The 18,004-nt window shown below is 47.2% G+C and overlaps 1 protein-coding gene across 3 annotated transcripts in view; it reads right to left on the bottom strand.

Annotated features, from left to right (window-relative positions):
- The window catches only part of MYH10 (myosin heavy chain 10), a 190,638-nt gene that overhangs the window by 42,173 nt on the left and 130,461 nt on the right, over positions 1-18,004 (bottom strand). For all 3 annotated transcript variants that reach the window (XM_088468837.1, XM_088468841.1, XM_088468846.1), the window contains 5 exons: positions 10,469-10,587; positions 9,397-9,549; positions 8,666-8,839; positions 6,665-6,838; positions 5,443-5,557 (listed from right to left, as the gene is read on the bottom strand). In XM_088468837.1, coding sequence (XP_088324963.1) covers positions 5,443-5,557; positions 6,665-6,838; positions 8,666-8,839; positions 9,397-9,549; positions 10,469-10,587 — 735 coding nt within the window. The remainder of the gene's footprint in view (positions 1-5,442; positions 5,558-6,664; positions 6,839-8,665; positions 8,840-9,396; positions 9,550-10,468; positions 10,588-18,004) is intronic.

Below are 18,004 nucleotides of genomic sequence, written 5' to 3'. Positions count from 1 at the left end.
TACCCCTGCTCCTACGGTAAGGATAAGAAGCGATATCCACATATGGATACGCGTACCTACATCAAATTTAGTAGGTGACGTAACATTTTAAAATTAGAACATGAGCAATAATTAAAGCCATGGAATGAACTGAGCCCAAGGACAAATTTTACTCCATCATGTGTGTTATACAGCAGGGCTAGTATAAAATACAATATACATACAAAGACTGTTCATGTGCCACGTGTGGCCATCATTCTGCTACGGCGTAGGGGCAGGATATTTGAGCAGTGTGCTGTCCCAGACTGGTATTGATCCTGGGACCCTTCTGTTACTGGCGTACTCGCCTTATCAGGTGAGCCATCTTAGCACCAGATGAATCTGTTCTTCAAAGTGGGAATCAACAGGAAGACCCCAGCGTTGTGAGGCAGCAACGCCAAGAACCACACCAGCCGCGTGTCAATAACCTCTTCCTGTATGTGCTGCCAAAGGGAACACACGATATAAAAAGATGCAGCTATGCATACCTTCTAAGGTAAACACAGAAAGCTGGTGAGAAAGGTTTTAAGACCAGCCTAAAATGGTATCCACATATGCATTGGAAGCCAATGTGAGGCATAAACCTGGGGATGGGACGCAAAAATGTGCTAACCCTGGGTGAAGGGTATGCTATGACCATAAGTTCTGGCAGCAGCACCGGAACAGTGGAGCCAATACACCATGAGGCTATAATACTTAACAGGCTAAGATATCAGGCCCTTAGATTAATCTAGGCGCCCTATGTTACAGAACGAAGGGGAGCCTGACGGGGAAAACCAAGCGGCGCTGCAATTGGCAGGACTGCGTTTGTGCACCGGTCCTGGAAGTAATGTCAGCACATCGTCTGTAGCCGTGATGCATCGGCTGAACAACTGGCCCCTTTCAGAACCGCTTAACGCGGTGTTATAGTGGAAAAGTGGGATTGGGCTAGTTCCCCTACCACTAGCAACCAGCTATCCACTGTAGCTAGCACTAAAACTCCTGTCATACAAGGACAGGCATCCCTTGCTGAAGTACTCACAGCGTGGTGGGCGTAAGAGACCTGCGCTAAAGCACTTCTAGCTGCAAGTAGTGCACTGAGCTATACTGCTTGTGTGCAGTAGTAATTACTGTCCTTAAAAGGGAAGCAGGGGACGCTGTTTGATTATGAAATACCGCGCTGTGTGTGCGCAAACTCACTTCTCAGCATAGAGCTGCTAGCCCCCTTAGTCGTATAAGCGGAGTAGGCTGAAAGTCCGGTCAGTGCAGGGAATTCGGGGAGCAATCAAGGCTCCTGAAACAAAACTGCGCATAAATCAATGTCTCTCCTGCAAGACAGGAGAGGGGCTAACTCACGGGAACACTGAAGTTGTGCTGCTGTGGCAGCAGCGTGACATCAAACAGCGCTGCTTTGTATAACATAAGGCTATTAGCTCTATGCTATAGAGTAGCTAATAGGGAAGCCTGCTCAGCCCAGCCAGGAGTTGCGGGACGCGGCGTCTCCTCCTGATATTTAGATGAGGAGAGATGGTAATAGCTAAGGCAGTGCTGCCAGCACATGGAGAACATACAAACACCACACAGAAAGGGCCGCTGCGGGATCAGAGCCGCTAGATAAGCAGGACGCGCCATTCGGAATGGGCGGCTGATGCTATGGCCGCCGGTAATAAGCTCCGCCCCCGGTAGCCACTGCGCTGTCCTGTCAGCGTTACATGAGTAACTGGCCGACTAGGGATAAGCCGGAGACCCGGACGCTGCCTGTCAGGGCCGCGGCGGGTGCAGGAAGGGGCCATTAAGTAGCGACAGCCACTGCAGCGCGTTCTTTAGGACCACTTAGCACCTGCTGTTACCCGATAAGGGACTCGGGTGCGTGCGGGGGCATGGTCGGGTCTCCTAACAGTGACATGTTATGTCACTGAGCCCAGCTATGCATCCATTGCTCCTGCTATCAGCAGCAGTGGTTATACTTACAACTGCTGCGGCCGGGATGCTGGGCTGAGGGGGCGGCGTGGAACCCGGACACATGCCGGTGTCAGCAGTGGCGGGTCCTCGCAGGGTCGGATGACTCCAGTATGTGTGCCCCCTCCTTAGGGTCACCGGACACAGGCTGCAGTAGCCGTGTGGTGCCCTTCCCGGCGGCTCCCACGTAGCAGGCAGACTGCCACAGTAAGCAGCCTGCCTGTCCTCAGTGCTTGTAATAATTAATTATATGAGAAAGGCTGGAGACAGCCTGATGTGCGACCGGCTCTCTCGGGCACATTCTAAAAACTGGGGCTGATGGGGCATAGAGGGGGAGGAGCCAGTCACACTTCTAAATTATTTAAAGTGCCAGGCTCTGCTCTACCACCGTCTATACCCCACTGTCTTGAACTCCAGTGTCCCCTAGTGGATGAAGGAGAAAAATGATTATGTAGCATAATGTACCAGTCTAAGAGTGAAGGCAGAAGAATCCCAAGTACTAATGCAGCAAGTCTTGTTACATGCGTTGTAGCACCCAACTTAGGGGCTGATGAAGAGCTAGACGCAATGCTAACGGAGTAGAGAGATTTTTTGCTATTGCGTGTACATGAAAAACCCTAAAAAGTCTTACGACGCATGCGTTACACAGAGTGCAGGCACAAAGGCGCCACCGCAATTGTGACACATGGTAACAGACATGTCTTGGAAAGTGAAGGGCGTTCCTGGACAGTGGCTAAACAGGTCACAGAGATGGTTCGTCTTATGGGTGTGTTAGGGGAGTGTCACTGAAGTCTTTGCGTACTTTGATGCTCAATCGTACTGGGATTGTAAATCTGCACCTGCAATATATGTCCAGGCAGTATTCCATCATATATGGAGGCTTGGTGCGTCTCAGTCCTCGCACATTCATACACACGGATGTACACCATGGAAAAACTTTGTAGCGGTATTTGCATAAAGTCGCAGACGGGCGACCGCCAAAACACTCAGTCGCATCTACTTGTGAATCAGGCCCTTAATGTTCTGTGTCAAATGAAAGTAAATCAGTGCCACCACACAAAGATGACAACGGAAAGTGTTGTATTGGTGTTCTCTGCTACTGTCCTACTCATACATAGAAATCAGTCACATCCCACCGCCAGCCAACAATCTACTATTCTTCTCCACTCCTATCCCTTACTAACACTACCCTTCTCCCCTCTCCCCTATCTATGCCTCTTTCTTCTCCTTCACTCATCCACACTTTGGTATATCCTATTTCTTTGACTTAGATAGAGGTGATAACGTGGCTAAGCACTTATATTGAGAATATTACTGCTTGTTTAAATGAGAGTTCCATAATGTATTGTATGACAGAATTAGTTATGGGGAAAGACAACTTGTTTGCCAATGTCCTGAAGGAGACCCTATATTCCTAAGCCCCAGTGTCCCCCATCTTTTCTAGTCTAGTTGTTCGGTTAAAAATTTGCCAAAACTATGTTTATACATGGAGATGCTGGTCCTCTCTTTTTGTTTCTTTAATGGTTCTGATCCACGAGGCTTGATTATAACACTAACCAAGTGTCCAACACTATGGGAATATGGAAGACTGAACACTTTAGGTCAATGATTTTCAACCCTTGACCTTCAAGCACCCCAACTGGTCATGTTTCAAAAATTTCTGTCTGTGGAAGCTGGTGGGATAATTACTGACCCAGCATCACAGATTAACTCACCTGTGCGAGATTAAAGAAATCTGCAAAACATGACCTGCTGGTGGTACTTGAGGACTGGAGTCGAGTACCACTGTGTTTGATAATTTAATATGCCAATGTCTTCAGACTCTATACCCCCCCAAGGGTCCAGTGCCCCAATGGATTCAGAGAAAGGAATTTACACAGGAATACAAACCCTGTTTTTCTTTATCTTTGCAATTTGCAAAGCTCCCAGACCTATTCTAGTGTACAAGCTCTGCTCGAATTCCAGCACTAAATCTACATCTATGCATTCACCTCTGCATAAGTGGTCATAAAAAGATGCTCTCTGGACAGTCTGTATGTCTAGGAGGAGCGGGAAGTTAAGAGAAGACACGAGAGAGACTGTTTAGAGATGATTCTCTAGCTATGGACCAAACATTTGTAAAGAAGAAAAGTGTAGTGGATGATGCTCGTAAATCACACCAGAGGATTAAATTATTTATTAGTAAATAATCTAATATAAATCTTTAACAACACATGCACAATGTTATGAAACCCCCGGGAGTGAGATATAATACAGCAATATATAAGAACATATATTCATCAAGCAAAAAAAAAGGCACATAAAAAGCACATCTAAAATGGCTAATGCGTGACAGGTATCAAGATGGTATAACCCATCAATATGAATAGTTTAATTTTCCTTTTGTATCTCCAATAATAATATAAATCACATAGATTGATCCTTTTGTTGTTAATGTATCCGTATAATTCAAATAGATACTTGTATAGTGTTTGTCTCCAATAGTCAGATAAATAGAAACAACTTTGTAGCAAAATGTGGCAGTTCAGATAGTTCTCAGCGGGCTACCGAGAGCTTCAGCTCTCTGAGTACTCAGTGTCCCAGTATATACTGTGGATAATCCTTGGCTCATGCAAAAGGTGTCAGCAAACATCCGTAAATGTGAATATTCCTCCAAACGCAGCAACACAGCACCTCTCTCCACAAGACTAACACGCCTTGAGTCCACCAGATGAAAAGTCCTGCAGACCCGGAGTGGTGTAACCTGGGAGTGCCGTTGTGTTTCACAATAGAGCTCTGCCAATGGTCTGAATCCTTGACGCGTTTCCCCACACTAGGCAGCTTCCGCCTCTTGAAAAAGCTGCCTAATGCGGGGAAACACGTCGAGGATATGGACCAGTGGCAGAGCTCTATTGTGAAACTCAACTGCACTAACTGGCACCCCCACGTTACACCAATCCGGATCTGCGGGACTTTTCATCTGGTGGATTCCGGCGTGTAAGCTGTGTGGAGAGCGGTGCCGTTGCTGCGTTGGGAGGAATATTAACATTTACGGATGTTTGCTGACACCTTTTACTTGCGCCAAGGATTATCCACAGTATATACTGGGAAACTGAGTACTCGGAGAGCTGCTTGATGAATATATGCTCTTATATATTGCTGTATTATTATATCCCACTCCCGGGGTTTTAGAACATTGGGTATGTATTGTTAAAGATTTATATTAGATTATTTACTAATAAATTTAATTAATCCTCTGATGTGATTTACGAGCATCACCCACTACACTTTTTTTGTTTTTGTTTACGGCTTGTTGTAAGAGGGCTGGCAAATCCTCTTTGTGGGCGTGCAGCGGTGAGTTTTAGCAGAGGATAGGTATTTTATGCACACCGACTGGCGCCTGGAATATTTTGTTGTTTACCAAACATATGTACACGCATCAACTATCAGCATATTTGTCAAAGCAAGAGAACAGTTCACAAACACATCACAGAAAAGTTTACATACCATCTTTCCAGAGTTCAGCCACAAATTTGTCTGTAGACTGGTGAAGCAGTGTGGCAACATTATCATTCAGAGGATCCATGTTCTTCATCAGCCATTCATCAGCTTTATAATCCACCTGTGGGAGAAGAGTAAACTGCATCAGTAACAATACCAGCAGAACTTTCAGTTTAGTTGTAATATGATGGTTCTACGCTTATTTCATGCTGCATGTATCTCCCATGTGTCTGCCAGGGTCCTGACAGACCTACCCTTTCCATAGACCTACCAAACCTTATTTCTGGTCTACAAAGCTTACAGCATCTTCCCTTGTATACCACACATTTAGAGTGGCACTCCAAGTCACAGCACGCCAACTATTCTTTTTCTTGTGTAGTTCCGAATTATGTGATGATTATTCATTGCACTTAATACAGATGTGTTCTCATACACATAGCCTCAATACACTCTGAAGTGCAAGTGAGCTGCCAGAGTGACCTGGCTTGTGCAGAGCATCTTTTTAGCCCAAAAATGCATCTTAAATCACAAATGAATGCGACAAACCGCTTCACGAGACTGCCCGCATTCATTTGATATGAGTCACCTCTACATTTATGTGAGACAGAACCTGTATACGGAACTTGGCGTGGAAAAATAGCTGTGCCCGCTGCATTGTAGCATCTTGTATACAGAGTCAGACCCAGCCGCAAACAGATATACAAGTGTGGCATATCAAATCAATCAATGCAGTCTTGTAAAGCAGTTTGTCGCATCCATTAGTGCATGATGCATATTCGGGCAAAAAGACGATCAGTACAAGCCAAGTCGCACAGGACCTGGCATGCCAAGGACTGTTTGGCCCGACTGCATCGATAGTGTATGAGTACACTTCTGGAATTGTATCAGTGCATACACGTAATGCCTATCACTATCTGTAATGATATCTGTAAACCAAAACAAAGTTTAAAAAAGTCAAAACATATGTCTAAATGTCCTTCCTTAAGTCCCAAATAACATTTTAGGACTCGTATTACATGTTCTGTAACACATAGCCTTAAGTTTTACTATACTTATCAGCTTTTAGCAGTCAACTGCAATAAAAGCAAAGAAAGCCGTTTTTGGATAAACCACACTATTGTTCTTTGCACTAAATTATTAAATCAGTTTTCATTTATTAGTGGTCAATACAAAGACCACGGTTTAAAAACTCACAAATACACTGCAGGACCTGAGCGCTACCACTTACCCTGCCTGCATAATGGATGATGGAGAAATCAGCCTTGTCTTTCAGCTGCCGCGGCTTTTGGAATTTAGAGTGGGTGCCCTGCTCTTGCACCAGTTTGTCCACAAACGTCTTATCTGTGGCTTTGGGGAACCAACACTCTTCATCCAGTAGGGCCAGAACCCCAGGAGGGTGAGCCTGAAGTGAAGAGAAAAAAAAACAAAACACACATTTACCAAAGCTTATGGAGCGATTTAATGACACAAATTGGTGAGGATACCTTCTTGCACAAATTCTGCAATAAAATATATTAAAGTGTGTTGCGTAACCAACCTAAATAATGTACGTAAAAAAATAAACAAAGTTTTTCTAACTAAATCTGACAAGCATGCTGTCTAGCAACTCGTTACAAAAGGCAGACATGCTTAATAAGCGGTTTAAAAGGGTGGACCATTTTTCGACAACCTCTCCTTAATTTAATCTGCTCATAATATGAAGCAAATAAGCGAGGCACAACAATGATACAAAACAGTTTTAACAAACAAGCAGCATATATGGTAATTTTACCATGATCCTTTAGATCAGGCATGTCAAACTCAAAATACCAGTGGGGCCAAATAGTCAAGGTCTTAAGAGTGTGTGGACCGCAACGAAAAAAAAAAAAAAAGAAAGTCTTATATGCAATTTTGAAAGGTTTAATAGTAATAAAAACCAATGCAGTGCGCCCTGTAGTAGTGCCCCTTATCCCCTTATGCAATGCCCCCTTAATTTGTGCCCCTTATGCAGAGCCCCCAGTAGTGCCCCTTATGCAGAGCCCCCAGTAGTGCCCCTTATGCAGAGCCCCCAGTAGTGCCCCTTATGCAGAGCCCCCAGTATTGCCCCTTATGCAGAGCCCCCAGTAGTGCCCCTTATGCAGAGCCCCCAGCAGTGCCCCTTATGTAGAGCCCCCAGTAGTGCCCCTTATGCAGAGCACCCAGTAGTGCCCCTTATGCAGAGCACCCAGTAGTGCCCCTAATGCAGAGCCCCCAGTAATGCCCCTTATGTTGTGCCTCCTCCCAGTATAGAACACGCCCCACTCACCTGTGCAGTACTTACCTTTCATCACGACGGGCGCTGGGCACCTCTCCAGTCCGCGCCGTCTTCACTTCCACCGCCCCGCATACACGCTTCCGCTGACTGGATCGAATTAGATCTAGAGTGGCAAGCGCAGGCTCTTCTCGTTGCGAGAGACATCATGACGTCACCCGCGCGCCGCATCACTCGGAACGCTGGCCTCTCAAGCGATCAGGTGCTTCTGAGGCCAGCGTTGCCAGCTTTAACTAAAGTAAATACTGCCCCATCGGAGCTGAGCTCCGGTCGTGGCAGGGGTGTGGGCCACATATTATATATATGTGGGCCCACACTGTCGGGCCTCACAAAATGTTTATTCAGGCCCGCGGGCCGCATGTGTGACATGCCTGCTTTAGATAGAATCAACATATTACGTAACATATAACCTACCCAGTAGGGTTTTGGACCGTGGGAGGACAAACAAGGAGAGCATACTGTACAAATTCTACACATCGTACACTTGTCAGCAATGCTATTAAACCAGTATGAAGCAATGCTCACAAGTAGGTTCTAACTGAATAAAGATTTTTGCACTTATGAACTTGTTCATGTTTCTCTGAATCCAATAGTTCGTTAATTGGCCGATAATACACAGAATGTGTAAATTCGCTTCTACGCTGTTAGGCAAAACTTGCTATTTGCGGCCATATAAAAGGCGCTGCTTCCGACTGAGAATCAGGCTCAGTATCTGTTTACAGCTTTTCTATATTTCCCCATATTGCACAAGGGCTTACTTTTTTTATTTGGTTAAGACAGGAAATCTATTTGTAGACTGTTCAATAATCACTGATATTTTGTGCCATTTATAAAAACACACTTTAAAAAAGTAAAAATATTTACAAAGATACATAAATACTTATTCAGAGCTTTAATTCTGACCTAATACAAATAGTTATGGTGACCTGTTCTCCTTACCGGCCTCTCGATGAGGTCAATACAGGGCTGCAGGTCTAATCCGAAGTCTATGAAGTTCCACTCGATGCCCTCACGCTGATATTCCTCCTGCTCTAGGATGAACATGGTGTGGTTGAAGAGCTGCTGCAGCTTCTCATTTGTGTAATTGATGCAGAGCTGTTCAAAAGAATTCAGCTAGAAGAGGAAGAGATTAGTTAGTTGTGCCATTAGCATTAGAGGAAAAATATAACATGGGGACAAAACACCACAAAGTGAACACAAATAAAAACATGAACATATATGGCTTATTTAAAAATAATCCCATTGCATTGTTAACGAGTTAGATGATATAAATAGAGAATATTTAATTTACTTTACCCATAGGCCCCTACTCTATAACACTGCTTTAAGTCACAAGTGATCCTCTTACAGACACCCTGTTCAAAGTAACCTTATAACACATTCTATATAAGGACAGCCATCTTCCTGGTGACCTCAGTAGTATATATGTTATAGTGTGGCCAGTCACTGGTGAAAATGAATAATAAACAAACCCTGAACTTTAGACAATATGGCTACAGACATTCAACTTTCGTCCCTCAGCAAATAAGAGGTTGAAACAATTCAGTTGACTGAGTAATTGGCCTTTTAAAGGATCACCAAAACAACCCCCCCCAACACACCTTTAATAGTCTGCTTTATTATTTTTTTATCCCACAGTACACTTTATCAACATCACAATTTGAACTAACCTCAAAGATCTCAAAGCCAGCAATGTCCAAGATACCAATGAAGGATGCTCCTTGGCGCTTAGTGCGATCCAGAGCTTTGTTTATCCGATGGACCAGCCAACGGAACAATCGCTCATATGTAGCCTTAGCCAGTGCTTCCACAGCAAAATCCGCCTGGAATTCAAGGTAAAAATGGTCACCCTCCCCATGTTCCCAACAGTGTAGGATATTCTTACCCTTTCCCATCCCTATGACTATATAAAAAGGGTGGGAGGGAGTGAGCCTGAGGAACAATGATTAATTTTTGAATGAATGTCAATCCCTTTAATTATTTTATGGTTAGCTCCAAGTCATATTGTTTTCTTTACTCATTTTGGAAATGTGGTGGTTATAAGAAAAAATAAAATGAAAATATATTACTGCTCACAAGTCTGCAATGATGTTGCCATAAGTAGAACCATGGGAACCCATTTAAAAGGTCATGACCCACAGATTAAGAACCTCTGTTTAAGATTCTTGACTGAACTACAGGCATATTACAATGAATGTCATCACTATAAAGCAGTCAATTTGTGGGTCGAAACCAGAAGGTCTCCGGCTCCAGTGAATTATAATATGCATTCTTAAATATCGGTTAATCTATCAAAATGACTGCCTCCATTGCTCCTTAATAAGATCACTGGTTATGTGATAGCAGAGTGGTAGCTAAAGCCTATTTCTTCAGCCTACAAACCAGCAGAGTCCACTAGTAACAGGTTACTGGAGTTTATTAAACCCAAGAATTAAACAAAATGGAGCACAGTAATCTTCCCATTAAACATGTGCATCCTGATGTACAGATCTGCAGAATAGGTTTGTGCCAAATGAAAAATAATAACAATGTGATATGTTCTGACATATACAGTTGTTGTTTAAAAGGGAAGTAAATTTGATAATGACAATACTCTGTATTTGTAGTTTTATACATCCAGATATACAAATAAAGGGAGTTGTAGGTAGCAGTACACACAGCAGTAGTACAGAGGGTAAATCCCCAGTACAGGAGAATGCTTTCTTTTAATGGCGCTATACCCATTACATGGCCTCAGCTCACCTGTTCCTTTGTCTGTGCCTTTTGCACGTAGTCCCTGCCCACTTTGATACGCGGGGTGAGGATGGCTCGAGTAAACTCCATGACGTTCATGCCCAGTAGGTGGCAAAGTTTCTGTGCGGCTGAGAGCAGAACACAAAATGAGGCCCTGTGTCTGGTCTATATCAAGTACAGAGCTCACCTCTCCATAACCCGGTTTGCAAGAAGGGCCAGAAATAGAGAAGTTCAGAGCCAAATTGCTATCAGCTGTTGGAAATCAGCCTCGCTCTTTTTGCATACTAATGACCTACTATAACAAATCCAGGCCATTGTTTGCCAAGTAGGGTTCTGCGCAGTTGGATATTGCATTGTTTTATATAGAGCCTCTACAACAAATCAATTATACAAATAAATAATATTGGAACAAATGCTTCAATTATGACAGTTGAAGAACTACTAAATTTGAATTGAAAGCTTCTCATACCAAGTGGCACTTCACTTTGCATTTGATATGCATTTAAGAGCGCATTGTAGGCTACCTGCTGCATCTACATTTGGCAAATACAAAAAATAAAAACAAAAAATACACATAACAAATTTGTCAAGAAGTGTTCCCAGAAATATAGTAAATGTCATTGGTTATGGCAGTGGTTCCCAAACTGGGTGCTGTGGCACCCTGGGGTGCCTCAGGGCACTTCCAGGGTAGCTCGGGTTGGTGGTCCAGTACACAATAAAATGATTTTTAGTCAGTGTAAAAGGCAAAACCAGAGCTGATGGCTGCCAATCAAAAAATATGTGGACAAAAAGAAGCACATCCTGTCAACCACCACATACTGACCCTAAGGGTTACATATAAGCACAATTTACTTCATTTAAATTTTTGCTGAATTTTTCAATAACAAACGTCTGGCACAGGGGTGCCATGGAAATAATGCTGATACTCTGGGGCGCCGTGATTCAAAAAGTTTGGGAACCACTTGGTTATGGTAACACCGGAAATAGTGCTTTGAAGTGTAAAAACTGCATGTTCAAAACATTTAAAAATGCCAAAGGGTATGATCCTAAAGAGCTTACACGTTCCTACTGGAACGGATATAGAAATTTTGTGGATTGAGCAAATTATCTTTAGAGTATGTGCCTTAATTCTCAGTGATTGTGATAAAGAGTTCACAAAAGTGCAAACTCCACTATGTTATGGTGACCAGGAGATTTCAGGAAAAGAAAAAACTTACAATCATATTCATAAATATATATGCACAACTTAAATGGCATGGTTATAGTTAAGAAAAGATCTGAACCACAGGAGAGGTGTTATTTCAAGGCAGTCCATATGGAAGTCAGCCTATTACAGATGGGTCCACGCAGCAGGACTTGCCTGGTGTGAGCGAGCTGCCAGGTTCCGTGAGACTCTGCTAGCGCCAGGCGTCTTTTTTTTGCCAAAACTGCGTCTAAGTCACAATGCGATGCGACTAGGACACAATAGCAGACTTGCTGAATAATTTGATATGTGACACTTGTATATTTGTGTTCACCTGAGTCTGTATAAAAACCACAAAGGAATTTGGAAAGAAAAAAGCAAGGGCCGCTACATTGTAGCACTTCGTATACAGATTCAGAGACTCAGTCAGATTTCAACTTAATCAGCAGTCGTCTGGTGCGCATTTTCGCCCCGAGAGATTTTTAGCGAGACAGCAGCAAAGATGTCTAAAGACATCTGTATATAGAGTAAAACAGCTGACAAAAAACAGTTACATGCATTGTCAGATGTGATTTCTTATAGTTAAAAGACAATGGATCCAGTTGTAATTTACATTTGATGGTCGCACAAAACTAGACCTGAAACTGGTGCACAGGTAACGGTACAAAAAATAAGTCCTGCAACCCATAGTAACCAGATGTCAGCTTCAGATAAGTTAACCAGATGTCAGTTAAAACCCAAACTTGCAGTGCATCAGGAAAGTATTCACAACGCTTCACTTTTTCCACATAATGTTATGTTACAGCCTTATTCCAAATAGAATAATATGAGATATGGTAAGAACTTACCCTTGTTATCTCTATTTCTATGAAGTCCATAGGGTTCCACAGGATACCTTGGGGTATAGGTGTGACGTCAGTCATCGGGCACCAAAGAGTTAAGCTTTTCAGCCCCCCAGGATGCACTAGGTCCCCCTCCTATACCCCGCCCCCGAGCCAAGGCACCTCAGTTAGTTACCAAGCCATAGGCCGGAGGAGGAGAAGGAAGAGAGCGAAAAAAGATCTGGACACACACAAGAATCACATTCTCACCAGAGGGAGACGGAAAAACCGGTGACCAGAGCAAAGCCCATCTGCAGCACAGGTGCGACAGGGCGGGAGTCCTGTGGAACCCTATGGACTTCGTAGAAATAGAGATAACAAGGGTAAGTTCTTACCATATCTCATATTTTCTACTTCAGGGTCCATAGGGTATCCACAGGATACCTTGGGGATGTCCCAAAGCAGTATCCTTTAAGGGTGGGGACGCTCATGTGCAGAAAGGAGAATCCGCCGCCCGAAGGAAGCATCCTGAGAGGCGAAGGTGTCAAACCTGTAATACCTCACGAAGGTATGGACAGAGGACCACGTAGCAGCCTTGCAGATCTGAACTGCAGAGGCACCACGTCAAGCTGCCCACGAAGGACCCACAGACCTAGTGGAATGAGCCTTCAGAGAAGGAGGAACCGGTAGGCCTTCATGAAGATAAGCTTCAGAAATAGCCATACGGATCCAGGCTGCCAAAGTTTGCTTTGAGGCAGGCCAACCCTTTTTACGGAAGCCATAGAGGACAAACAAAGCGTCCGACTTCCTAAACGAAGAAGTGCGGTCAACATAAGTCCTTAAGGCCCGCACAACATCCAAAGAGGCCTCACCCACGGAAAGACCCGGTGAGTTAAAGGCCGGAACAACGATTTCCTCGTTAACATGAACCTGGGAAACAACCTTGGGAAGAAACTCGGGCAGAGTGCGGAGCACTGCCCTGTTCCCATGAAAAACCAAGAAAGGGGGTCTACAAGAAAGAGCCCCTAACTCAGAAACACGTCTGGCCGAAGCAATAGCCAGAAGGAAAACAGTCTTAGCTGTTAGCCATTTAAGATCCACTGAGCCCAGTGGTTCAAACGGCAGTCCTTGGAGAGCCATCAGGACCACAGCCAAATCCCAAGGCGCCACAGGTGGAACAAAGGGCGGCTGAATGCGGAGAACACCTTGCATAAAGGTGCGCACATCCGGGAGCAATCCTACGGTGAAACCAGACAGACAGGGCCGAAACCTGTACCTTCAAAGAAGCAAGGCAAAGCCCATGATCTAGTCCCGCTTGCAGGAAGGCAAGAATCCGAGACAGACGAAACTCCCGCGGTGCATAACCTCTCGGTCGACACCACTGGAAGAACGTATGCCACACGCGATGGTATATCCTCGCGAAAGCCAGTTTCCGAGCTCGCAACATGGTACGCACCACAGAGCTGGAAAACCCCAGGGACCTCAGAAAGGGCGTCTCAACAGCCACGCCGTCAAAGACAGCCGAGTCAGGTCCGGGTGAAGACAAGGACCCTGTGACAGAAGGTCCGGTCGTAGCAGTAACCGCAGAGGACTGTCCACGGACAGACCCTGAAGGTCTGAGAACCAGTGCTGTCTGGGCCACGCGGGAGCTATCAACAGAAGCGTCCCTCCTTCCTGTTTGAATTTCCGGATTACCCGTGGAAGAAGGGAGACCGGAGGGAACAGGTATGCGAACCGAAACGTCCACCGGACGGACAGAGCATCCAATAGAGAAGCCCCTTTGTCTCTTATGCGAGACCCGTACACCGGCAACTTGTTGTTGTGCCGTCACGCCATGAGGTCGATCTCTGGAAGACCCCATCTGTCCACCAGCAGTTGAAAAACGTCCGGGTGCAGGGACCATTCCCCCGGATGAACGTCCTGGCGACTTAGAAAGTCCACCTCACAATTTAGCACTCCCGGGATGAAGATTGCTGATATTGCTGGAAGATTGCGCTCCGCCCCTACCAGGATCCGAGAGACCTCCACGAGAGCCGCCCGACTTCGGGTTCCTCCTTGCCTGTTTATGTAGGCCACGGTGGTAGCGTTGTCCGATTGGACCTGTACCGGACGACCCTGGAGAACCCGATGTGCCTGCTGGAGAGCATTGAAGACCGCACGGAGTTCCAAGATATTGATTGGAAGCTCCGCTTCTGTCGGCGTCCACCTGCCCTGGAACAGATGTGGACCCAAAACTGCTCCCCAGCCCCGAAGACTGGCGTCCGTTGTCAACAGGACCCAATTTGGAACCCAGAACAGACGTCCCCCGCTGAGATGGGTTGTCTGTAACCACCAGGCAAGGGACAGGCGAACCTCCGGGGTGAGCACAATCGTCTGGGACTTTAGAGACTGAGGCAGCCCGTTCCACTTGGACAGAATCAGGTGCTGCAGAGGTCTGGAGTGAAACTGGGCATATTCCACCATGTCGAACACCGACACCATGGAGCCCAGTAACCTCATCGCCGAGTGTAGAGACACCCGGCGGCTGAGCAGACAACTGCGCACCCTCGACTGTAAAGCAGAGATCTTTTCCTCCGTCACGAAGATCCTCTGCTGTTCCGAGTCCAATAAGGCTCCGTGGTGCAGAATCCTCCGAGACGGGATTAGAGTAGACTTCTGCCAGTTGATTATCCAGCCGTGCCTTTGCAGTAGCGCAATGGTCAGGTCCAAGTGGCGTAGGAGGAGCTCTGGAGATCCTGCCACCAATAAAAGGTCGTCCAAGTACTGCAACATGCGGACTCCCTGCAGCCGCAGAAAGGCCGCCATGACCGCCATCACCTTGGTGAAAACACGTGGTGCTGTCGCCAGGCCAAAAGGTAACGCCCGAAACTGGAAGTGGTCGCTGCGGATTGCAAACCTGAGGAACTGTTGATGGCGCAAAAGAATAGGGACATGCAGGTAAGCGTCCTGTATGTCCAATGACACCATGTAGTCCCCAGGTTCCAGTGCCAGAATGATGGACTGTAGGGTCTCCATCCGAAACTTCGGAACGCGCAAAGACCTGTTGAGAGCTTTGAGGTTGAGAATCGGACGAAATGACCCATTGGGTTTCTGTACCAACAAAACATTTGAATAAAAACCCTGGCCCCTCTGGGAGAATGGAACAGGCACTATAACTCCAGCCTGGAGCATAGTGTGCAATACCTTCCGCAGCTCCGTAGCCTTGTTCCGGTCTGATGGTAGACCCGTGGTGAAGAATCGAGCCGGGGGTCTGTGCCGGAAGGAGAGAGCGTACCCGTGGGAGACCACCTCGAGAACCCAAGTGTCTGTCGTAGTGGCCGACCAACACTGGGCGAACTGCAGCAGGCGGCCTCCCTCCTTGGGATCCCCCAAAGGGAGGACCGGACCGTCAGGCCGCAGGCTTGTCATCTGGCTTGGGGGCCGGACGTCTGGTACTCCATGCCTGCTTCCGGGGCTTGGCCGATTTCTTAGGACCAGCCTGTCGAGGAAACGACTGTGGTTTGGGCCTGCCCTGGGCCCTAGATGACCGAAAGGACGATGGTCCAGAACCAGAAGGAGCAGCGGCCGACGGGAGACAAGCCGATTTGGCTGCCGCCAGCGTGGCCACAATCTTATCCAGATCCGGACCAAAGAGAACTTCTCCGGTAAATGGCACCGCCTCCAGACCCTTTTTGGAATCTGCGTCCGCCTTCCAGGATCGCAGCCACAAGGTGCGACGAGCAGCCACCGCTGCTGAAGAAATTCTAGACACCAGAGTACTAATGTCCAAGGCCGCCTCGTTGATATAAGTAGCCGAATCACGGAGATTACCAATCAACTCCGCCTGTTCGGCCGGACAGTCGGAATCAAAAGATGCCTCTAATGAATCCGCCCAGCGCTCCATCGCTCTGGCAACCCAGCAAATGGCCATAGCCGGCCGTGCTGCCCCCCCCCCGCAAGGGAATAAGCGGACTTCAGGCAGATCTCCACCTTGCGGTCCGTAGCATCCTTAAGGGAGGACATGGATGGCATCGGCAATGTGGCACTACGGAGAAGAAGGGTCACGTGAGAATCCACCTGTGGAGGGGATTCCCACTTAGCAAAATAATTATCCGCGAACGGATAAGCCACCGCCAGGCGCCTCTGCGGCTGGTATCTTTTGCCAGGCTGTTTCCACGCCTCCTCTAAATGGTCCACTAACTGACCCGAAAGAGGAAAGACTGTGGCATCGCCCTTCACATCCTTGAAAAAGGCATACTTAGATTTAGCCGCTGGGGGAACTTCGTCCTCAATCACCAAGGCTGTGCGGACCGCCCGAATAAGTCCAGGAATATATACTTTGGACTTAGCATCAGCGTCCTTAGTATGGAGGGGTTCCTGATCGTAAGGATCCAGAATTTCCCCATCATCAGACGTCCCCTCGTCATCCTCATAAGGAGCCGACAGAGACGCCACCGGCCGTTTATGTGGCCGCATCACAGACTCCCCTTGCAACAAATCCGACAAGTGCTGTACAGAACTCGTCAGGGAGTTAACCCACGCTGGCTCCTGAGAAACCGGGAGCGGGGAAATAGGGAGACTGTGGGGTACCACCAATTGTCGTGGGAAACCCTGCATGGGTGACGACACCACTGACTGCTGGGACAAACCCATCGGTGTAAACGCGGGCTGCGGAGCTAACTGGCCCACTAAGGCTGTAAGCGCCTGAGCGAAACAAGCCCAGGGCGGCTCCTGTACCGGTGCTGTAACCGTAAGAGGCCGCGCCATGGACAAACACTGCCGGCAGAGGCCCTCCGCGCTACCCTCCCCCTCCGCTAACGGTACTTTACACGTAGTACACTGTAGCCGGAGGGGAAAATCACTTTCAGACATGATGGCACCACGTATGTGACCCCTCTCACCAATTATATATTAAATAGGCGAGAGACCACCCTGCAGCACCGCACCGCACCGCAAGGGCTTAGCAGAAAGAACAGGGACAGTAATAAAGCTGACAGTTAGAAGAAAAGTTACAGGCAGCAGCGCTAGCACAGTCACATTCAATGCAAAGAAATATCAATTCCTGCACTAACATCGCTGATCACTCAACTACACAGACAGGGCCTGGTAGGACACAGCGCAGCATACACAGACCTGACCCAAATTGGAGGAGAGGTATGCGGGGGGACCCAGACCACGATGCTTCCGTCCAGGCTTCCAGCAGCGTTCACCATGCGTTGAGGAAAGATGGCCGCCGAGGAGCAGAGAGGAGGCTGGCCAGGGGGAGGAGCGCTGCCACAGGACCAGTCGGCAGCGTGCAGACAGGGCTGTGTGCAGCGGGGGAGGCGCCGGCTGTGAGACAGGGAAGGCGCGCTCCCCTGGCATGCATTTAACCCCTTGGACGCCGTAGCGCTACCGCTCTGCTGCGGTCCGCTGTCCCAGGGGGTAGTGGAAGCGCAGGTTGGTCGCCTGGCTCCACACTGCAGCCAGTCCCCAGGGGGCCCCCTGCCTGGGGACTTAGGACCATGTGACCAGCGGGGACCCACCGCGGGACCCCGCTGCTTACCTTTGTCCCCCTTGAAT

Source organism: Taudactylus pleione, unplaced genomic scaffold (genome assembly GCF_031769625.1).
Source record: "Taudactylus pleione unplaced genomic scaffold, aTauple2 ptg000012l, whole genome shotgun sequence".
Lineage (NCBI taxonomy): Eukaryota > Metazoa > Chordata > Amphibia > Anura > Myobatrachidae > Taudactylus > Taudactylus pleione.
Note: the sequence above shows the minus strand (reverse complement) of the source record. Positions and strands in the feature narration are given on the sequence as shown.